The 18,900-nt window shown below is 44.9% G+C and overlaps 1 protein-coding gene across 14 annotated transcripts in view; it reads left to right on the top strand.

The window, feature by feature from the left end:
* Positions 1-18,900, top strand: part of GRIP1 (glutamate receptor interacting protein 1) — a 690,600-nt gene that overhangs the window by 660,024 nt on the left and 11,676 nt on the right. For all 14 annotated transcript variants that reach the window (XM_057741777.1, XM_057741778.1, XM_057741785.1 and 11 more), the window contains one exon: positions 1,135-1,368. In XM_057741777.1, the coding sequence (XP_057597760.1) occupies positions 1,135-1,368 (234 nt within the window). The remainder of the gene's footprint in view (positions 1-1,134; positions 1,369-18,900) is intronic.

Below are 18,900 nucleotides of genomic sequence, written 5' to 3' on the forward strand. Positions count from 1 at the left end.
TAATAGCACTTACCTCATAAAGTTGTTGTGAGGCTTAAATGCATGAATACATTCAGAGGACTCAACAGATTACACTTCTGTTACTTGTAGCATCAGCATTAACGCCACTAGATCATGTTGTCGCCAGTCACGTGGCATGTGGAGTTTCTTTTCTGTACCCAGATCTCATGCAGATTCACTGATGCTGGTATATCATTATATAACCATCATATGGAGGAACACAGAGCTGGCCGCAGGCATATCTTCAGAATTTTAGCATCCTCTAACCGTGAGAAATGAACACTCCCGACATTATATTGGTTTCAAATACTTTTTTTGTCCCACTTCTGAGACTCAGTCATTTTTGAGATCTAACCTTACCATTCTCTGTGTATTATGCAGGGAACATATTTGAAACTGAACAAACTTCTCAATTCACTGGTAAAATCCAATCTAAGTCTCATCACTTTTGAGCAAATGGTTGACTCCAGTAGCGTGATAAATGATTATTCCTTAACCTCTCTGCGCATCTTACACAAAGATCATTTCTAAGAAACGTTGACCTGAGCCAAATGATGTGGAGACCTAGCTGATCTACAGACTTCTCAGGTGGCCACATGGCCAAAGGAAAGGCAATAAGCCAGAGATAGGCAGGCAGCATTAGGTGGAAGCCCTCGCCTTTGTATCAACAGCCTCATTTCAGCCACTGTTACCTCCAGGTGGGCCGTTACAAATGGGGTCAGCCTGGTCCCCACTGAGAAATCCTTAGTTCATTTCTGTAAGATATAGTGAAGGTTGGAATCCCATCTTTAGATCCCACTCAGTGGAAAGTTAATGCTTAAAATGTAGTTTGCAGTAAGCAGATGTTAGAGCTTTTCAGTTTGCCTCCAAACTGCCAGGGGTGGTATTTGATTAAATAAACTCAATGGCTTAAGTACTTAAATTGGATTTGAGATGTGCATTATAAATGTCACTTGCCAAGCATTTTCCCAGACTTTCGTGGTGCAATTAGTACGTCCATTCTCCAGCCTTTGGTTATGCCCTGAAGAGACCGTTTTTTGACTGGGCGAAAGGAGAAAGGTGCTTCATGTTGAGCAACCAAACCCTTTTCTTAGTCCATGGCTTAATTGTTTCTGAAAATTGTCGATGCCACAGGCAACAATCATGTCGGGGAGCACGATGAGTTTGAATCACGAGGCCCCTACCCCTCGCAGTCAGCTGGGGCGACAGGCCAGCTTCCAGGAGCGGAGCAGCTCGCGGCCGCACTACAGCCAGACCACTCGCAGCAACACTCTGCCCTCGGATGTGGGCAGGAAGTCTGTCACCCTGAGAAAAATGAAGCAGGAGATAAAGGAGATCATGTCCCCAACTCCTGTGGAGCTGCATAAGGTCAGGAAACGCTCTTCTCTTCCCTTAGGGTCACGTTTCATAGCCATTTTGCTCAGCGTGGGTGCCCTGATGCAAGCGTGATCATGAGATTCTACTGTGGGCTCGACCAAGAAGAGAAGCCAGAGCTTAAAGGCAGATCATCAGAGACTGATTGCTCTCAAAACATGGTCTCTGAGAGGTGATCTCAGTAAAAGGGGAACATTGGTTTTCAAGCAATGAATTTATCAGAAATGTATTTATGGCCAAAATCTTCCCGCAGAAGTTTGAGGTTCTAGTGTCACGTGCAGCTCGAATGAGTTGGTCTGTTATCCCAGCTTCATTGGAAGGGGGAAGGATTTTCTAAATATTGTACGCTCCTAGCTTCACTGAAAGGGGGCTTCAGGGGTGATGGTGGAAGGCTTAATCTTCCAAATCAGTCTTGCGGACTTCTCAGTAGATGGCTGTATAATTCAGGGGATATGAAGTTCTCTTTGAGACATCGTATAGATGTCGTGGGTCAGGACAGGGTAAGCCCTGATTATGTTTCAACTCTGCAATGATAGTTGCCTCACTTTGCTTCATGGAAGAAAACCTATGATTACAAGCAAAGCTGAATTCGCGGTGCTGGCAGAGTTTAAACAAGGCATGTGTAGGTGACAGTGTCTGTGGAACCCAGGCCAAGGAAAGTAGTGGAAGGGAGCCTTCTCTGGTTTTCTTTTGTGGAACTCTAATGCTTTTTGTTGTTGTTGTTGTCAATACATAAGGATGTACACTTAGTAACAATCTCACCCCACTTTTCTTGAGAGCCAAGACCCACCCTCTCTGTAGTTAATAATATGATAACTAGAGATAAGTGTCTGGGTATCCTCTTACCCAGAAGAGCAAATAAGTGTCAGCTTGAGAGGAGGTAAAGGCCAGCTACTCCCTTTTTCCTCTAAAGACTTCAGCCTCCCTAACTATTAAAAGTAGCTGTTTTGCAGCTGACAAAGGATATGGTGAAAGAAAGGAATTGTATGGGAAGTTGGGTTCTGAATTCTGCATTCCAGTCCTGGGTTCATTCTTTCATCACTCATTCGTTCGTTCATTCATTCAATACATAGACTGCGCATTCTTTAATTAAAGCATGAATTATAAATCCCCAGGGAGCACACATGGTCTGATGGGGAGACAGTCCAGGAAACAGTGGGAAGATAACGGGACACGGACCATAGATGCAAGACCAGGCTGCCTTGGGGGACGGTGCAGAGGCACCTACTACAGAAGAACGATACAGCCTTCCTAGGTGTAGGTGTTGGCTCCACAGGAAGGTGACGAATGGGAAGGCGTTCCAAAACACAGAAAGAAACATGTGCAAAAGGATGTCAAAGATTGCAGTGTACTGGGGGAGTGCAGATCTGCCATCCAGAGCCTTGTGCTTTAAGAGGCATTACAGACTTGACAGAAAAGCAAAGACATTTCTGACGTTTTAGGCTGGGGACCCAGCTTTAGCCCCATATCACAAGTTAGTTTGTTTATCCAGTTACGCTGAAGGGATGTGTCTGTCTGGTAAACACCAGCCTTCACCACCTGTCACAGAGCCTCATCTGCTAATTGACAAACACCATTAGGAGGCTGTAAGGACTCCCTTGGTGATGAAATTGAAGAAGCTGCGTAGTCACTGCTAAGTCTGCTGTACCAAGAAGAGGGCTGGCCCCTCCTGATTTCCTCGGTTATTTAGAAGCACTGCCTTCTCCTCTTCTCTAAAATTCTGCTGCCCAGGCAGAGAGGAGCATGCTGGATAACCCGCCTTCCTGCAGCAACAAAGGGAAAGGATACCCATGAGTGCCTACTACATGCTATATTCTTTCCATTTTTTGCCTCCCACAAATAGCACTTCTTAGCAGGTATTTATAATCTCCATCTACAGGATAGGGAAACAGCAAGTATAAAATAGAGCCATTTGTCCTGCTAGAGTGAAGCAGCCTCCCCAAAGGAAGATTCCTGATAGCCCAGCAATACAAAAGGCTTGTCTCTCCATCCCTCCTGCACGAAAAGTGGTTAGCAAAAATAATGACGGTAAATTGGCTGTGCAGGTTGTTATAGCTGAGGTTTTAAAAAATGTGCTGAAAATAGATCTTTTTTTTTTTTTCTTTTTTGGTGGGGGGAAAGAAAAGGCATTTCATGCCTTTAGCAGCACAATAGGTAGCCGTGGATGGGCTGGTTGGAACATTTGTGTGGCCGTGTGTGAATTCAGAGGCCATAGATCACAGGCTCTGCTGGAACCACTTGACTTAACAAATGGGCTGCTTCTCTCTTCCTTCCCTTCAGTCATTTCCCCTCAATGGTGGCAGTAAGTGCATTTCCCATGTGGCTTCACTCTCCTTCCAAATTGATACCAAACACAATAAGATGCTCAGAAGTAGATGGTGTCCTGGGCATTGGAAGACACCCCAAATGGTCTTGTTAAGTGAAAATGTAGCAGAGGAGCCTGCCGCCTGGCAATGTGGAATTCTGAGCTGGTTTATGCTCACATCTCGGGTGTCTTTTCTTTTTTAAGTGAATTCAGTTACCCTGATAAGCCGTCCACGTGTTTGTTGTTAAACACATTCTCCAGCTTTGAAACGCTTGAGGGGACAAATGGCCATTAGAAGAGTCACTTTACTCTGAGAAGAGGCTGGTAGTTGTGCTTGTGTCTTGATCGTGGGCATCCTCTGCACGCTGGAGGACTGCCTGACACCGTGAAAAAGCACAGTGCCTTGTTGACGGAATTGAGTTATCTTCCCATCGGAGTGCTATTAGCCTGTACTAAACCTTCACAGAAGTGACGAAAAGGTACTCTTTTTGGGGGGTGGCGTGGAGAGGGGGCCAGGAAAATAGAAAAACATCCCTTCCTCAAGTTGAAAATAACCCCAAGTCAGACTGCGCAGCTTGGCAGGTGGAATGAAGGCTCGTTTTCAGTTCCCTGAGCCCCTTGGGTGGACTTTTCTACGTCGACCTAGTGGAGGAATTCCCAAGGGGGGCTGCAAAGACCAGAATGGAGAGGCTGGGTAGGGTTAATAGCACACCTGGTGTTATTTTCCAGTTGCCATCTTTCTCGTGGCTGTGTGCCACTTGGGGAAAGCTGTCTCCATGAGAACAAGTTGTGGATCTGTCCGTGTCCAAGGCAGCACCTACAAACTCTTACTGTCACTAGAAGCTGCATCAAGGGGATAGGAATGAATGGGCCGGTATGCAGCCCCCTTCCTGGGGAGAACAAACAGAAAGCAAAACCACTCCCTCTCCTGACGATGAGTTACTAACAGCATCTTCATACAGAAAGAATAAAGTGTGGGCTTCATCTTAAAATTTCTTGAGTTTCAACTCACTCTGCATTACCTGCCCTTCATTTTCCACCCTGTCCTCCTCACCAATCCCTTTTCTTCCTTCAGACCTTATGAAAATGCAGGGCTCAGGTGAGAGGCGACATGGTTTTTGTTTATCTCGCATCCATTGTGTCTGAGGCTCTGTCACGACCCAGCAGGTCTTCCATCAAGTCGTCCACATTCATTCCTGAACCTGAAAAACCTAGTTATCCTTCCTGACACTTGAGAACAAAGAAACGCAGCCTCACTTCCCTTTTTGGCTGTGAGGTTGGAGGAGGAATTTAGAGCTGGAGCGATGATTTGGTACTTAGATGAGGGGGCAGGGGAGGGGGGCAGTGAGGACGTCACAGGGGGGTGATACTCGTGTCTCCAGACGCCATTGCCTCTCAAACTTCCTTGGCTAAGACACAGTCCAAAATACATTTTACCTCACGATTCAGGACACACATACACTCACACGCGTATATGTAAGTGAATCCACAAATTGACTCCATAGCATACACTAACATTTTCTCTTTTGTTTCTTTTCCAATGTTGTCATATTAAGCTGATTTCAAGATCTATTAATGGGTCACCACCAAAAGTTTGGGAACTGTCGCCATAAAGGACAGTCCAGCATGTGAACCTCTGATTATCCTTACCGTCATTACATGGGGTGCTTGTTAAAATGCGGGTTCATAAGCCCAACCTAGACTTACCTGGTCAGCACTTTCTGGGAGTGGTGGCCAAGAATCTCCATTGTGTTGTGTTTTTGCACCTTAAAGATTGAGAATCACTCCCTTAGGTTTTGCTAACAGGAGGTGGTTATTTTGTGTCAGTGGAATCAGAGGCACTGACACAAAGTGGCAGAGTAAAGAGGAAATGAGATTGCATCTTTGGCCCTGGAGCTTCTGAGCTTTATCTTTAAAATGAGTTCTGGTTTGTACTATAGCTTTTCACAGATTCTTTTTCCCCTTTGTAGATAAGGAGCCTGTGATCTTAGCTACAGTTCATTGATAACCCCTCTTTTCCTCCTGAAGCTTAAATATTCTTTGGTGTCCACTTAATCTATTTCTGAGATGAATTCTAGCTTCACTTCTCTTTGCATACTTTAAGGCAAAGAACTTTTTTTTCAGTAGAGTAGAAAATTCTTCACATTCAGAGCATTTGGACTTTTTAGAAAATCATTTCCCTTTTGCTCTTTTTTTTTTTGGCTGCACCCTGAGGCATGCGGGATCTCGGTTCCCTGACCAGGGGTCGAACCTGTGGCCCCTGCAGTGGAATCACAGTCTTAACCACTGGACCACCAGGAAAGTCCTTGTCATTTGTATTTTTCAATAAAATTATATATGCCTTAATTGTATGCAGCTGTTTTTATTTCTTTACAGAAAGGTTTTTTAAAATTATTTTCTAGAATCTTCTTTTATTTATGGCGGCTGATGGCATGACCCTTGAATATTTGAGTCTCTTATTTCTTGTAGCTGCGTTTGCTACCACCAACTTTTCTCTCGGCCAGGTTCACTTTGCGGTTTCAGTGTATTTGTGTGTTTTGATATGGTGGACCTTTGTGCTTCTTGATATGGTAGTTGTTTTACTTCTTGGAAGGAATGTCATTTTTGGTGTTTAATGCACACTTCTTTTGCAATATTCTCCCCAATTCAGGAACCAGCTTGGCCCTAGGAGGAGATATGAAATGGAATACGTATCTTACTCCAGCACGGGCATCTTTCTTCACCAAACATTTGCACTTGGTACTCAAGATCCAATGAATTGTCAGGTAGACAGAGGTTTGGTCACAGTCTGATAGTCATTAGCTACGTCACTTCTCTGAATCTCACTTAGCAAAAAAGGGGTGGGATCACCCTTTTATCAGGAGAGGAGACTTCACAAATAGCATTACCCAGCTGAAGTCACCATTCAGAATCTTACCTCAGCTGTACAGCTGTACAGAAACCTAGAAAAATGAGATCTCCTCAAAATCCCAGCCTTAAAGACGATCCGGGGAGCTGCCTTACATCCTCCAGAGACAGAAGTGTACAGCAGAGTGACAGCCTCTTTACAAAGAGAAATGGACAGTGTGTCTAGTTACGAGTCACTACATCAGTCTGACAAGCATATTTGCTCCCTGTAAAACCAGGGGCAGCTAACAATATGGAATTATAAAACAAGGGTTGAAGTTTAGTTGTTCGTTTTATATGAGTAATGACATCCAGCCCTGACAGTCCTCCAACTGAATTCTTTCCATCAGCTTCCCTCGTCTGTGATTCTAAGACATACTTTTCAAAAATGTAAAAAACAAAATTCTTATACAAATGATTGGTTCATGTAGAAAAAAAAACATTTTTAACTCATTAATGAGGAACAACAGCAGGATGAAAAATCATGTTCAAAGAGAAGATAAAGAAATTATTTTATATATATATCGATATATATATATAAATATATATCTCAGTCCAAGGAGGGAAAAAAAAAGAATGTCCAATAAGATTTCCTAGTTAAAATGAAAGCTGCTCAATGACTTACAGGGAAATAAAAGCAAGGCTTTTGAGCTTATCTTTTCTAAGGGACAGAACTCAATTTGCATCCTATCTCTTCTCCACAAGTTGCCATCCACCTTTACAAAGTCTGAGCTCTGAGCTGTAGAAATGCTAAGTCAAAGTTTCAGTCTCCCAGACTCAGATGACCCTTAGGCGGGCTTGTTAGGCAGTGGTCTGGTGTGCCTGATTTCTCAGTTTTTGATCTCTCACTTCTGTCAAGGGTCCACCACCATCCCTCTTCAGAAATATTAATAGCTTCCCTGAAGTCTAGCCCTGACCTGGGGATCATTCATCTTTTTCTGATGTCTTTGCTTGTCTCCATTGTGATCAAATGTGTTTATTAAAGGTTGTAAAATATCCTGTTACCTGTGGGATGTTCACTTACAAATGAGGTGGCTCCCTGAGGGTCCCTCTGTTTCCCTCATGTCCAGGTTCTTGCCGAGTAGCCCGTTGGACCCCTCTCTCCACCATCGTGCTGCTCTGTTGTGTGTCTGTTGCGTGTCTGGCCGGGCTGTGGTGAGGATGACATTGATAACAGTCTAGCCCAGGGCTGCCTCTTTCTTCCCCTTAGATGGAGCATGGAGCACTTTCTTGTTGAGGATCTTTGTAGTGTCAGACAACAGCAGTCCCTGAAATGAGGAAATACAATCAACTCTTTAGTGCTCGGTGCAGTGGGAGTTTGGTGGGTTGTAATTTATCATACTTCCTGAATGACAAGTTCCTGGCCCCACGTTCCCACAAGCCCAGAGGGTGGGTGAGGGACATGCCTGCACCCGGAGAGGCAGGAGGCCCCGGAAGCAAGGAGGCCCACTGTGATACTGGGATTTTGTCGACTTAAAAAAAAAGATGCACAACATGAGAGCTGCAAGTTGAGTTTTATTTGGGGCAAAATGAGGACTGCAGCCTGGGAGACAGTATTTCAGAGTGAGCTCTCTCAGAGAAACTGCTCCAAAGGGGCAGGGGGGAGGGTCAGTATAGATGTGATTTTGGTGAAGGGGGAGTCCATGCAATCAAGCATATATTTTTTGTAAAAGGTTTCTGCTCGTCACAAGGAGCAGAGGTCACCATGAAGGCTTTTAGTGTTTTTCTAGATACGAGGAGATACAAGAATAGGCTCATAAAATCGGCTCCTGAAAACATCTGACTATCTAAAGATCTGTTCTGCCAGTTCCCCCCCCCCCCCCCCCCCCCCCCCCCCCCCCCCCCCCCGAGCACAGAGTGCCTCACTTCAGCGCTCCACCCGGAACTCCTTTCAGGGGGCGTTGAAAGTCAGCAGCTGCAGCAGCACATGAGTTAATCCTTGTAGAGGCGGATGGCGAGTGCCAGGGGTGAGCGCCAACTGTAGTTGACAATAAGAAGAAATATATATTTGATCTTGATCCCAGTTGCTGCCACAGAGCTCCTAAAACCCTTGGAATTTCTTAAGTGTGGAGAGTGAGAAGGGTGTCTTTTGTTATGTTAGTGAGGTGCCCTTTAGATGCGCTTAAGGATGGGCGGTTGGTTGCCGGTGCAGCCAACTCTGTGATTGAAGGGTTGGAACGTTCAGTCCCAACCCCCCTGCCTCCAGGGAGGGGGAGAGGATTTACAGGTGAAATCAATCACCAAAGGCCAGTGACTTAAACAGTCATGCCTGTGTAATGAAGCCGCTATGAAAACCCAAATGGTGGCTCTCCCAGAGCTTCCAGGTTGGTGAGCAGGGAGAGAGGTGTGCGCAGAGAGCATGGAGGCTCCGCGCCCTTCCCACATACCTTGCCCCAACGCAGCGCTTCCATCTGGCTGTTCCTGAGTTGTATCATTTTATGATAAACGAGGGTTCGGGTAAGTTCTGTGAGCCGCTCTAGCAAATTAGTCAAACCCAAAGAGAGGGCTGCTGAGACATAGCCCGTTGGTCAAAGGCATCGGTGACAACCTGTGTCTGAAAACCATTGTCTGAAATAGTGGGTTGGGGGTGGGGTAGCATTATAAGACTGAACCCTTTTAACTTGTGGGGTCTGACGCTATCTCCAGGAAGATTATGTCAGAATTGAGTTGAATTGTAGGACACCCAGCTCTTGTTGCGGGGATTGCTTGGTGGTATGGGGAACCCTCCTACCCCCAACACACACACGCACGTTAGAACTGTGATCAGGACATTTTGCCCACATCGGCCTGAGGGTCATGGAGGTCAGTAAGTTGCCGAGGGACTCGGGAAGAGTGAAGAGCTCGAGGAGAGCCAGGCCAGAGCAGCCCGGGGGGTCAGAGAGCAGAGGCAAGTGTGAAGAGGGGCCGGCAGGCAGTCCTGAGCTGAGATGCTGGAACCATCGCTGCAAGCTCGCTGACTTGGTGCTGGCTGGGCACGTGGAAAAGGCCAGGGGCAGAGCTGACAGTAACTAGGTGTCCATCAGCCGCCTGTGGCGTGGCTCAGTCTCCTGGAGAATTGGAGAATGATCTGGCTCTTTCCTTTTTGGTGTGATGTGAAATGAAAGTTGCGAAGGTGCTCTGAGATGAATTGGGAAAGCAACCCTCAATCCACCACAGATCTTAAAAACCATGAACTTCCTTGATTGGAACTCAGTTCCCTGAAGGCCAGGTCTGCCCCGACTCGCTCAGACTTAGAGCCACCATCCAAGCTCTGCCTCTCCAGTTGGGCCCCCGTTTGTCAAGCTCATGGTGCCACACACTCGCCAGGGAGCAAGAGACAGCGTCTGACACAGCTGTCCATCCAGTTCTCTCATCTGCCAAGGAGACTCCCCTGCCAGGAGGCCAGCAGCTGCTTTTCCTGACCCTGTTCATCTCCAAACCCACACTTTTGAGTGGCAGAAACCGAGACGGCTTCCTCTTGGGCTGGAAGAACGCAGCTGGAAAAGCCATCCTTTATTTTTTCCTTCCAGCCCCACAGGTAGTAAAGGACTGTCCTCAAAACCAACATTACTTGAATTGTCAGGTTTAAAGGAACAGAGCTACCCCAGTGGTGTCTGTAAGAATAAATCCAAGTGCGTGATGATTTGTGGGAAAACTAGAACCGTCTCGGATAAGTAGGTATCAGTTTGGTTTTGAAGGGCATCGGGCAAGGGGCTGAGGCAGCCCGGGCTTAGGAACTGCTTCTGGGGAAGGCTGTCACTTGCCTTGACGTGCTCAACATCGTAGACACAATTGAGCTTAAAGTCCACGTGGGGAGAGTGGGCTCTGCTGCTGAGGCTCTTCAGGTGTCAGAACTGAAAATACAAGCATTAGGTTTCTGATCTTTGCCTCGAGGACGTTGTTGAGTCCTGTGGACAGACTCGTTTAGAAACACAAAACAAGGTTCAGCTTGAATCATGGTGAAGCCCTCGGCCTCCTGTGAGAGCGTCTGTTGTCAGGTGGGTTAGGGGCCACTGCAGTAGGCACTGATAAATGGTTCAAATTGAACGGAGTTTTGTAGACGCGTCTCCTTGCCCGAGGGTTTTTCCAGGGGCCTCATGGGCCCTTTTAGAACAGAAGAATCTAGCATTGTGTTCATAGCCCAGATTCCCTGGAGGCATCCTCTGGTCAGCCCAGAAGAGACCTTATAAGGAAAATCTGATTTACTTGTATTAGGGTGGAGCACAGAGAGCTCTAGCAGCGGGGAGCAGTTTGGGCAGATGCTTGGGGAAAGCCACAGAAGGGCTCAGAGGAGAAGAAATACAGCAGATATGATAAATTATTCATCTTTGGATGCGCAGTTGAAAAGCTGCCTGACCAGCAGGAGATTATATGTTGAGGGAAAAAAAAAACCTTCGGTGGGAGGAACACAACATCTGAGGTCAAATGTTCTAAGACTGAAATCCTCGGGCTTGTGGATTCTAACTGGACAAGTCCGTCCATCAAGTTCAAGGGTCCGTGTCCTCATTAGTAGGACGGGCGTGGTTCCGCTGTACAGAGTTGTTGGGCGATCAAAAGCAATCGTATATAGGAAGGTGCCTGGTGAAGGGATTCGTCTGTCGGGAGGAAACTGTGACTTAAACCTTGGAATCCTTAGAATTATTTTTGGACAGGAAATAAATCAGAAGTAACCACTACCCATCTCCTGCTAAACAGGAGGGCAGCAGCTATGTGGCACAATTTATTGTCACTGCTTTTGAGAGCAGCCAGCTGTGGGTTCTATTTTTGTGAATTATTGATTTCTGGAATCTTACCTCTGTATCATTTTAAAATTTCATTTTGTTATTTGCTATTTCCAGGAGAACCATAGTGCTGGCCATTAAAATTCAGTCTCCTCTAACCTTAGGAAATCTTTCTAGAGAAACAGGTTACTTTCAAATTTAAATCATTTATTAGCCTCTCATCCTGAAGCGTTTGCCATAGAGATATAATAAGTCTAAGGCTCAGGAGAGCCAAGCCTCTTAGCCAGCAATGGTGACGTCACAGTTAACGGGCCAACCTGCTAACCAGCGCTGGTTGACATCCATCTCTGCCGTTGTGGTTAGTGGATCACCGCTGCCTGCTGTTGGCAGTACTTGGTGATACTCATCCTTCTGCCCCTTCTGGGTTCTGTCCTGTGGAGCAAACCCCCAAGCGGCACAGGCCGATTGAGCAGTGAAGAACTTGACTATTATTCGAGGCCCACACCAAACGGACCCCACATGCAAGGGTTCCGGTTCGCTGTGTTGAGAAACGTATCTCAGAGCTAAGACAGGGCTGGGCTTCCTAATGGCCATTGCAGGCATGGGCTTTGTGACTCTCAGGTTCGGATGTGACCGAAGTGTGGCTAGGCCTGCAGAGCGGACGCCAGTCCACTTACTGACCAGCCATGAGCAGAGGGTCCACGGGACCGCTCTCCAAACCTGTACCTAGTGGAGCAGAGATAACTGGAAGTCACACCTTCCACCCAAGGCGTGCTGCTTGTCACATGGAGAGAACCCGACTAGGAACAAAGATGCAAAGGGGGCATGAGGACAGGAGATCCCACAGACGAAGCCAAAGAGGGGCATGTAAGCAGGGACCTTGGGCAGAGTAATTTCATCCCCTAGTAAACAGAGTCCAAGAATCGCAGACTGTTAGCAACCGTGTTAGCTGTTTGTCAGCACCGCCCCCTCCGCCTTTGAACCATATCCCCCTATTCCTCCTCTTCCTCCCACTGACAAAGGCGCATGAGAGTGGGAAGAAAGGGACCCGGATATAAACCAGGTGTTTCCTCCAATCAAGGCAGGCGGTACTCATGGTGAGTCTGTGATATCTTGTGCCAGAAAGCAAAGAAGTTACCAGAGCAAATGGGTCATATCAAAAGGACAACATGAAGGACTCCCCTTGGCCAAAGATGAGGAAACCTGAGTGCCCAAAAGAATGATGCGATGGATTGTAACACATCATACATATAAAAAGCCATCAGTTCATATTGATAATGTACTTTTAAAAGGTCACTCCCGCCCCCCGCCCCCAAAAAACAACCTCACTGGGACACCACTGGAAATTTAGTGCACTAATTCTGTATTTTAAAAATGAAAGAATTAGCATTCATTTTGCCTTTCTTGTACGAACTATACTTCAGAGTAACCAAAAAATGAGAATCCTTTCCAAAAGAATTCTAGCTAATATAGATATTAGAAGGTCATAAAAAGATTGTCATTTTGCATAAAACAATTATCCAACCCCTGATACAATTATTGATTCAGACAGTGGTCATCAATGGGCGAAACCATTACATTGAAGGTTGATGGGGAACCTTACAATGGAAGACTTAAACGGTCATCACCTGAACCCACCCAAAGTGGGACAACTAGACATTGAGTGATGTGTCGTCATAGGAATCACATTGTCCTACCTGAGATCTACCCTCCCCTCGAAGCTGATTCTGACTCAACTCCAGCATCCAGAGCTAATTTCCACTTAAAGGAAAATGGAGCATGGAAGGGCATCCTGCAGAGCAAGTGAATGGTTTCAACAATAAGTCAGTAGCACAGGGGAAAAAGAATGGGGGCACGCGCTAGATAAGAGGACGTTTAAGAGACCTCACACCAGGGTGTGGGCCTTGTTGGAATCCCAGAACAAACTAACTCTAAGAATCATGTTTGAGACAGGGAAATTTTATTACAGACTAGGTACTAGAGTATATCAAGGCATGTGTGAATGAATTAATGGCACTGAGGTTATGTAAAAAAGTGATCATAGTTTTTTAGAGATTCCTACTGAGGTGTGTAAGGGTGAAACAACATGAGGACCAGCATTTGCTTTAAAATACTGCCCCAAAGAAGAGAAAAGAAGCGGGGGTGAAGTAAATGAGCTCTTGATGCTTGTTGGACCTGAGTGATGTGTGTATGAGGCTTCATTGTTCTAGCCTCTCTGCTTTTGAATATGTTTGAAGTTTTTCGCTAAAAAATAGCTTTCTCAGGACTTCCGTGACGGTCCAGTGGTTAGGACTTCGCACTTCCACTGCAGGGGGCATGGGTTCAATCCCTGGTCAGGGAACTAAAATCCCTCATGCTGTGCTGCACAGCTGGGGGGAAAAAAAAGCTTTTTCCTAATCAAGCTTATTGTGGTAATCATTTCACAATAGATGTATGTCAACTCATTATGTGATACACCTTAAACTTCTACAGAGCTGTATGTCAATTATATCTCAGCAACATTCCCACCTCACATGAGAACTCTCCTCTCCTGTGGCCTAAGGCAAAATCATAATTCTAGAGGAGTTTAAAATGTCTTCTCTGCGGTGACTGTTTATTAGGCAACCACGTGCTAGGTAAAGAGGTAGCGGGCCGTGCAAAGATCTAAGCTTTGCAGTCAGAACCACTTGGTTTGAACCACTTCTCTGTTGCTTGCTATCTGTTTACCTTGGGCAAGTTTCTAACCCTCTCCGAGCTCTCATTTCCCGTCTGTATGATCTGCTCCACAAACTTCGTAGAGACAGTAGCATCTGGTTTGCTTTTTAATCTACTCATTCAAGTCCCACAGCCTTATTAGCACGAAGTGCAGCTTCTCGAGCTGGAGGACCCTCCATCCCACCCTACTCCCTGTCCAAGAACGGGGCTTCCTCAACTCAAAGGTAGGGCAGGCCTGGCTGTAATGTCCAAGGGGCTCTCGCCTTTTATGGCCACACGGTGTCACTGTTGAGCTTTGTCCCGCTGGGTCCCATGCATCCCAGCCACCCTGAAGCTTTTTGCCTTGCTTACTTCCAGCATGGCCCTGGGGCCAGTAAGCGGGGCATGGCTTGACCCTCAAAATTAAATCCCTCTGCACTCACACAGCACATCATGACCAGTTCTGACTAGCTTCCAAACTCCACCACGTCATATGTTAGAACCAGTTGTTTCATTTATTTAACAAAATACTAGCCCTGCTGTGTGGCAGGTACCATTTGAGGAGTTTGGGATGTATCAGTGAACAAAACAAAGATCCTTGCCCTCCTCAAGGAGCTTGGTGGGGCATCTCCCACATACTCCCCTCAGGCTTTTACCTGAGCCCAGGTTACCAACAAAGGCATCTCCTCTGCTGATGAGTTTTGCTTTGGGGGAGGGGTGCTCTCATTCATGCAGTTTAAGCATCATCCATGCATCATCATCCATGCATCTCATGCGTCATCATTCTCCCATGCATCATCAAGGTACATGTCAGATGCGGGGGGCTAGACTTTGCCCCCCCCCACACACACACACCTCTTCTAAAGTAGACCTTTCTATGCCTGTATAAGTGAGTGCCACAAAAGCAATCCTTCCACAGATATCAGGTCATTTCAGCTTTTAAAACTTCATACACACGACCTCATTTAAAACTGTGATTCTTGCCCACCTTGCAGGGTTGTTAGAAGGATTAAGTCAGAGATGGCCACTGGATTGTATACTCATGATGGCTGTGCTTTGTTTATTGCTATATCTTTTTTTCACTGCTATATCCTCAGTCCTTCCAACAGTGCCTGGTGCACCACAGGGTCCAGGGCACACGTGTGTACCCACACACACACACACGCACGTTCACACACACACAGTGACGGAATGAGCCTGCAAAGAGTGTCATTAAGTATTAGTTCCCTCTCCTCCTTTTCAGAACATGTATAATTAGCCCCTCTGGTGTGTGAAGTACCACGTAGAGCAAACGTCATTGTGCGCAGAAATTGGCAGATGGCAGTTCAGAGCTGGGTCTAAGATTCTGCATTTTAACATAATCTTGAGAGATATCAATGCTTCTGATCAGGACCACTTTTAATTGGCAAGACATAGGCTTTTTTTTCTTTTCTCTTAAAGATGTAACAATATTCTGGTCCCTCTCCTTGTGTATTGTTGGAAAGAGGCAGGTAGGGGTGAAATGTTGATACACCCTATTTCATAGGTCCTAAGATGTCATTACCTATAAAACACAGCCTGATTTCAGAGAATTTAAAATATGAAAAGAAAAGTACATCTTAGAATCTATGAAATAAGGCACTTAGGTGGCAACAGAATATAAAAGTTAAGTGCCTGGAGTCAGACAGCCATGGCCCCACCATTCAATACCTTTGTGACCTTGGGCAAGTTACTTAATGTCTATAAAATTGAATTTCCTCACCTCTAATATGGCAGTAACCACTAGGGCTGCCTGGTGATTAGAACTTGATATTTTAGCTCTCTGTCCAGTGAAATAAAAATCCACAAATGACCACTTTTGTATTTCCTTCAATATTTCATATCTCTCCAAAGTAAAATAACTGGGTATAAAAAAATACACCTGCTATAAGAATATTCATCTTCACATTTTGCCCTGTATAGCTCTGAATTTTTTGACTCTTTTACAAGAATGTATCAGGTATCACATGTGTTAAAATAAATAAATCGTGCATCTTTAAATAGACTTAAAATGTAAGTCCAAATTATTGCTTGATGTGTGCATCAATTTTTGCAGAGGGCATGCAGCAAACCTTACTAAAAATAGTGGTTTCATTAAGTGCTTTTTGTTTGTTTGTTTGGGGTTTTTTGTTTTTGGCTGCATTGGGTCTTCGTTGCTGCGCACGGGTTTTCTCTAGTTGAGGCAAGGGGGGGCTACTCTGTTGCAGTGCACAGGCTTCTCATTGCAGTGGCTTCTCTTGTTGCAGAGCATGGGCTCTAGGTGCTCAGGCTTCAGTAGTTGTGGCACACGGGCTCAATAGCTGTGGCTTGCGGGCTTTAAAGCACAGGCTCAGTAGTTGTGGCACACGGACTTAGTTGCCCCGCGGCATGTGGGATCTTCCTGGACCAGGGATGGAACCCGTGTCCCCTGCATTGGCAGGCAGATTCTTAACCACTGCGCCACCAGGGAAGTCCCACCTTAAGTGTTAAATGAATGTGACATGCTGAGTATGTTGCCTGGCATCCAGCACAGTGGGTCTCAGTGAACATTAATTACACATTACTGTGTTTGCCTCTGGAAGGCAACCTCTCTTTCTCTCTCTCTCTCTGTCTCTCGATCACTGCTCTTTCCCAGCACCCGGAACCGGGCTTAGCACATAGAGGGACTCAGGACACATTTGATGAATGTATGAATGATTTGATGAATGTGTAAACCTCAGACGAACTCTTGCAGGTGGTCAGAAGGAGGACTGGGGGTTGGGAGAAACTGTAGCTGGTGTTACTGGCCTTAATGCAAAGAGGCCCACAGCTGAGAAGGGTGAATGCCTGAAATTGCTAAACCAAACCCAGGACAAGGACTGAGGGAGCTACTCAAGCCAGGCCCTGGAGGAGGGTGTTCCTTACAGGAGCACTTTCAGGTCTTTTAAGACCTTTTAAAAAATTGAACTATAGTTCATTTACAAGGTTTCAGGTGTATAGCAAAGTGATTCAGATATATATATACATTCATTTTCAGATTCTTTTCCATTATGTGTTATTACAAGATGTTGAATGTAGTTCCGTGCGCTATACAGTAGGTCCTTGTTGTTGATCTATGTTATGTAATACTAGTGTGTATCTGTTACTCCCAAATTCCCAGTTTATCCCCCATCCCCCACCTTTCTCTTTGGTAACTGTAGGTTTGTTTCCTAGGTCTATGAGTCTATTTCTATTTGTAAATAAGTTCATTTGTGTCATATTTTAGATTCCACATATAAGTGATATCATGTGGTATTTGTCTTTCTCTGTCTGGCTTACTTCACTTAGTATGATAATCTCTTGGTCCATCCATGTTGCTGCAAATGGCATTATTTCATCCTTTTTAATGGCTGAGTCATATTCCACTGTGTATAAATACCACATCTGTATCCATTCGTGTCAGTGGACATTTAGGTTGTCTCCGTGTCTTAGCTGTTGTGAATAGTACTGCTATTGAACCACCAGAGTGCATGTATTAGGTTGGCCAAAAAGTTCGTTTGGTTTTAAGTAAAAATAAGACATTTTTCATTTTCACCAAGAACTTTATTGAACAATGTATTCATTAACTGAACAAACTTTTTGGCCAACACAATATCTTTTCGAATTATAGGTTTGTCCAGATATATGCCCAGAAGTGAGATTGATGGATCATATGGTAAATCTATTTTTAGTTTTCTGAGGAACTTCCATATTCTTTTCCATAGTGGCTGCACCAATTTACATTCCCACCAACAGTGCAGGAGGGTTGCCTTTTCTCCACACCCTCTCCAGCATTTGTTATTTTTAGACTTTTTGATGATGGCCATTCTGACCAGTGGAAGGTAATACTTCATTGTAGTTTTGATTTGCATTTCTCTAATAATTAGCAATATTGAGCATCTTTTCATGTGCCTGTAGACCATCTGTGTGTTCTTTGGAGAAAGGTCTATTTAGGTTTTCTGCCTGTGTATTTATTTATTAATTTATTGGCTGCATTGGGTCTTCATTGTTGCACACGGGCTTCTCTAGTTGCAGCGAGCAGGGGCTACTCTTCATTATTGGTGTGTGGGCTCCTCACTGTGGTGGCTTCTCTTGTTGCAGAGCATGGGCTCTAGGCATGTGGGCTTCAGTAGTTGTGGCACGTGGGCTCAATAGTTGTGGCTCACAGGCTCTAGAGTGCAGGCTCAATGGTTGTGGCTCGTGGAGTTAGTTGCTCCACAGCATGTGATATCTTCCTGGGGCAGGGATCTAACCCGTGTCCCCTGCATTGGCAGGTGGATTCTTAACCACTGTGCCACCTAGGAAGTCCCTCTCGCTGTTTCATGATTGGATTGTTTGTCTTTTTGATATTGAGCTCTATGAACTGTTTGAATATTTTGGAAATTAATCCCTTGTTGGTTGCATCATTTGCAAATATTTTCTCCCATTCTGTAGGTTGTCTTTTCATTTTGCTTATGGTTTCCTTTGCTGCACAAAAGCTTTTAGGTTTAATTAGATACTATTTGTTTATTTTTGCTTTTGTTTCCATTCCTCTAGGAGACAGATCCAAACAAATATTGCTGTGACTTATCTCAAAGAGTGTTCTGCCTGTTTTCCTCTAGGAGTTTTATAGTATCAAGTCTTACGTGTAGGCCTTTAATCCATTTTGAGTTTATTTCTGTATATGGTGTTAAACAATGTTCTAATCTCATTCTTTTCCCAGCACCACTTTTTTTTATCATCTATTATCTTTTATTTTTCTTTTTTAAATTTTTATTGGAGTATAGTTGATTTACAATGTTGTGTTAGTTTCAGGTGTACAGCAAAGTGACTCAGTAATACATATACGTATATTCATTCTTTTTCAGTCTTTTACCATGTAAGTTATTACAGAATATCGAGTAGAGTTCCCAATGATCTTCTATTTCTTAAGCCAGTTGTGACAGCCAAACATTTTCTAAATAATACACTTTTTAAAATATCATTCCT

The sequence above is a fragment of the Hippopotamus amphibius genome, chromosome 7 (genome assembly GCF_030028045.1).
Source record: "Hippopotamus amphibius kiboko isolate mHipAmp2 chromosome 7, mHipAmp2.hap2, whole genome shotgun sequence".
NCBI classification, from domain to species: Eukaryota; Metazoa; Chordata; class Mammalia; order Artiodactyla; family Hippopotamidae; genus Hippopotamus; species Hippopotamus amphibius.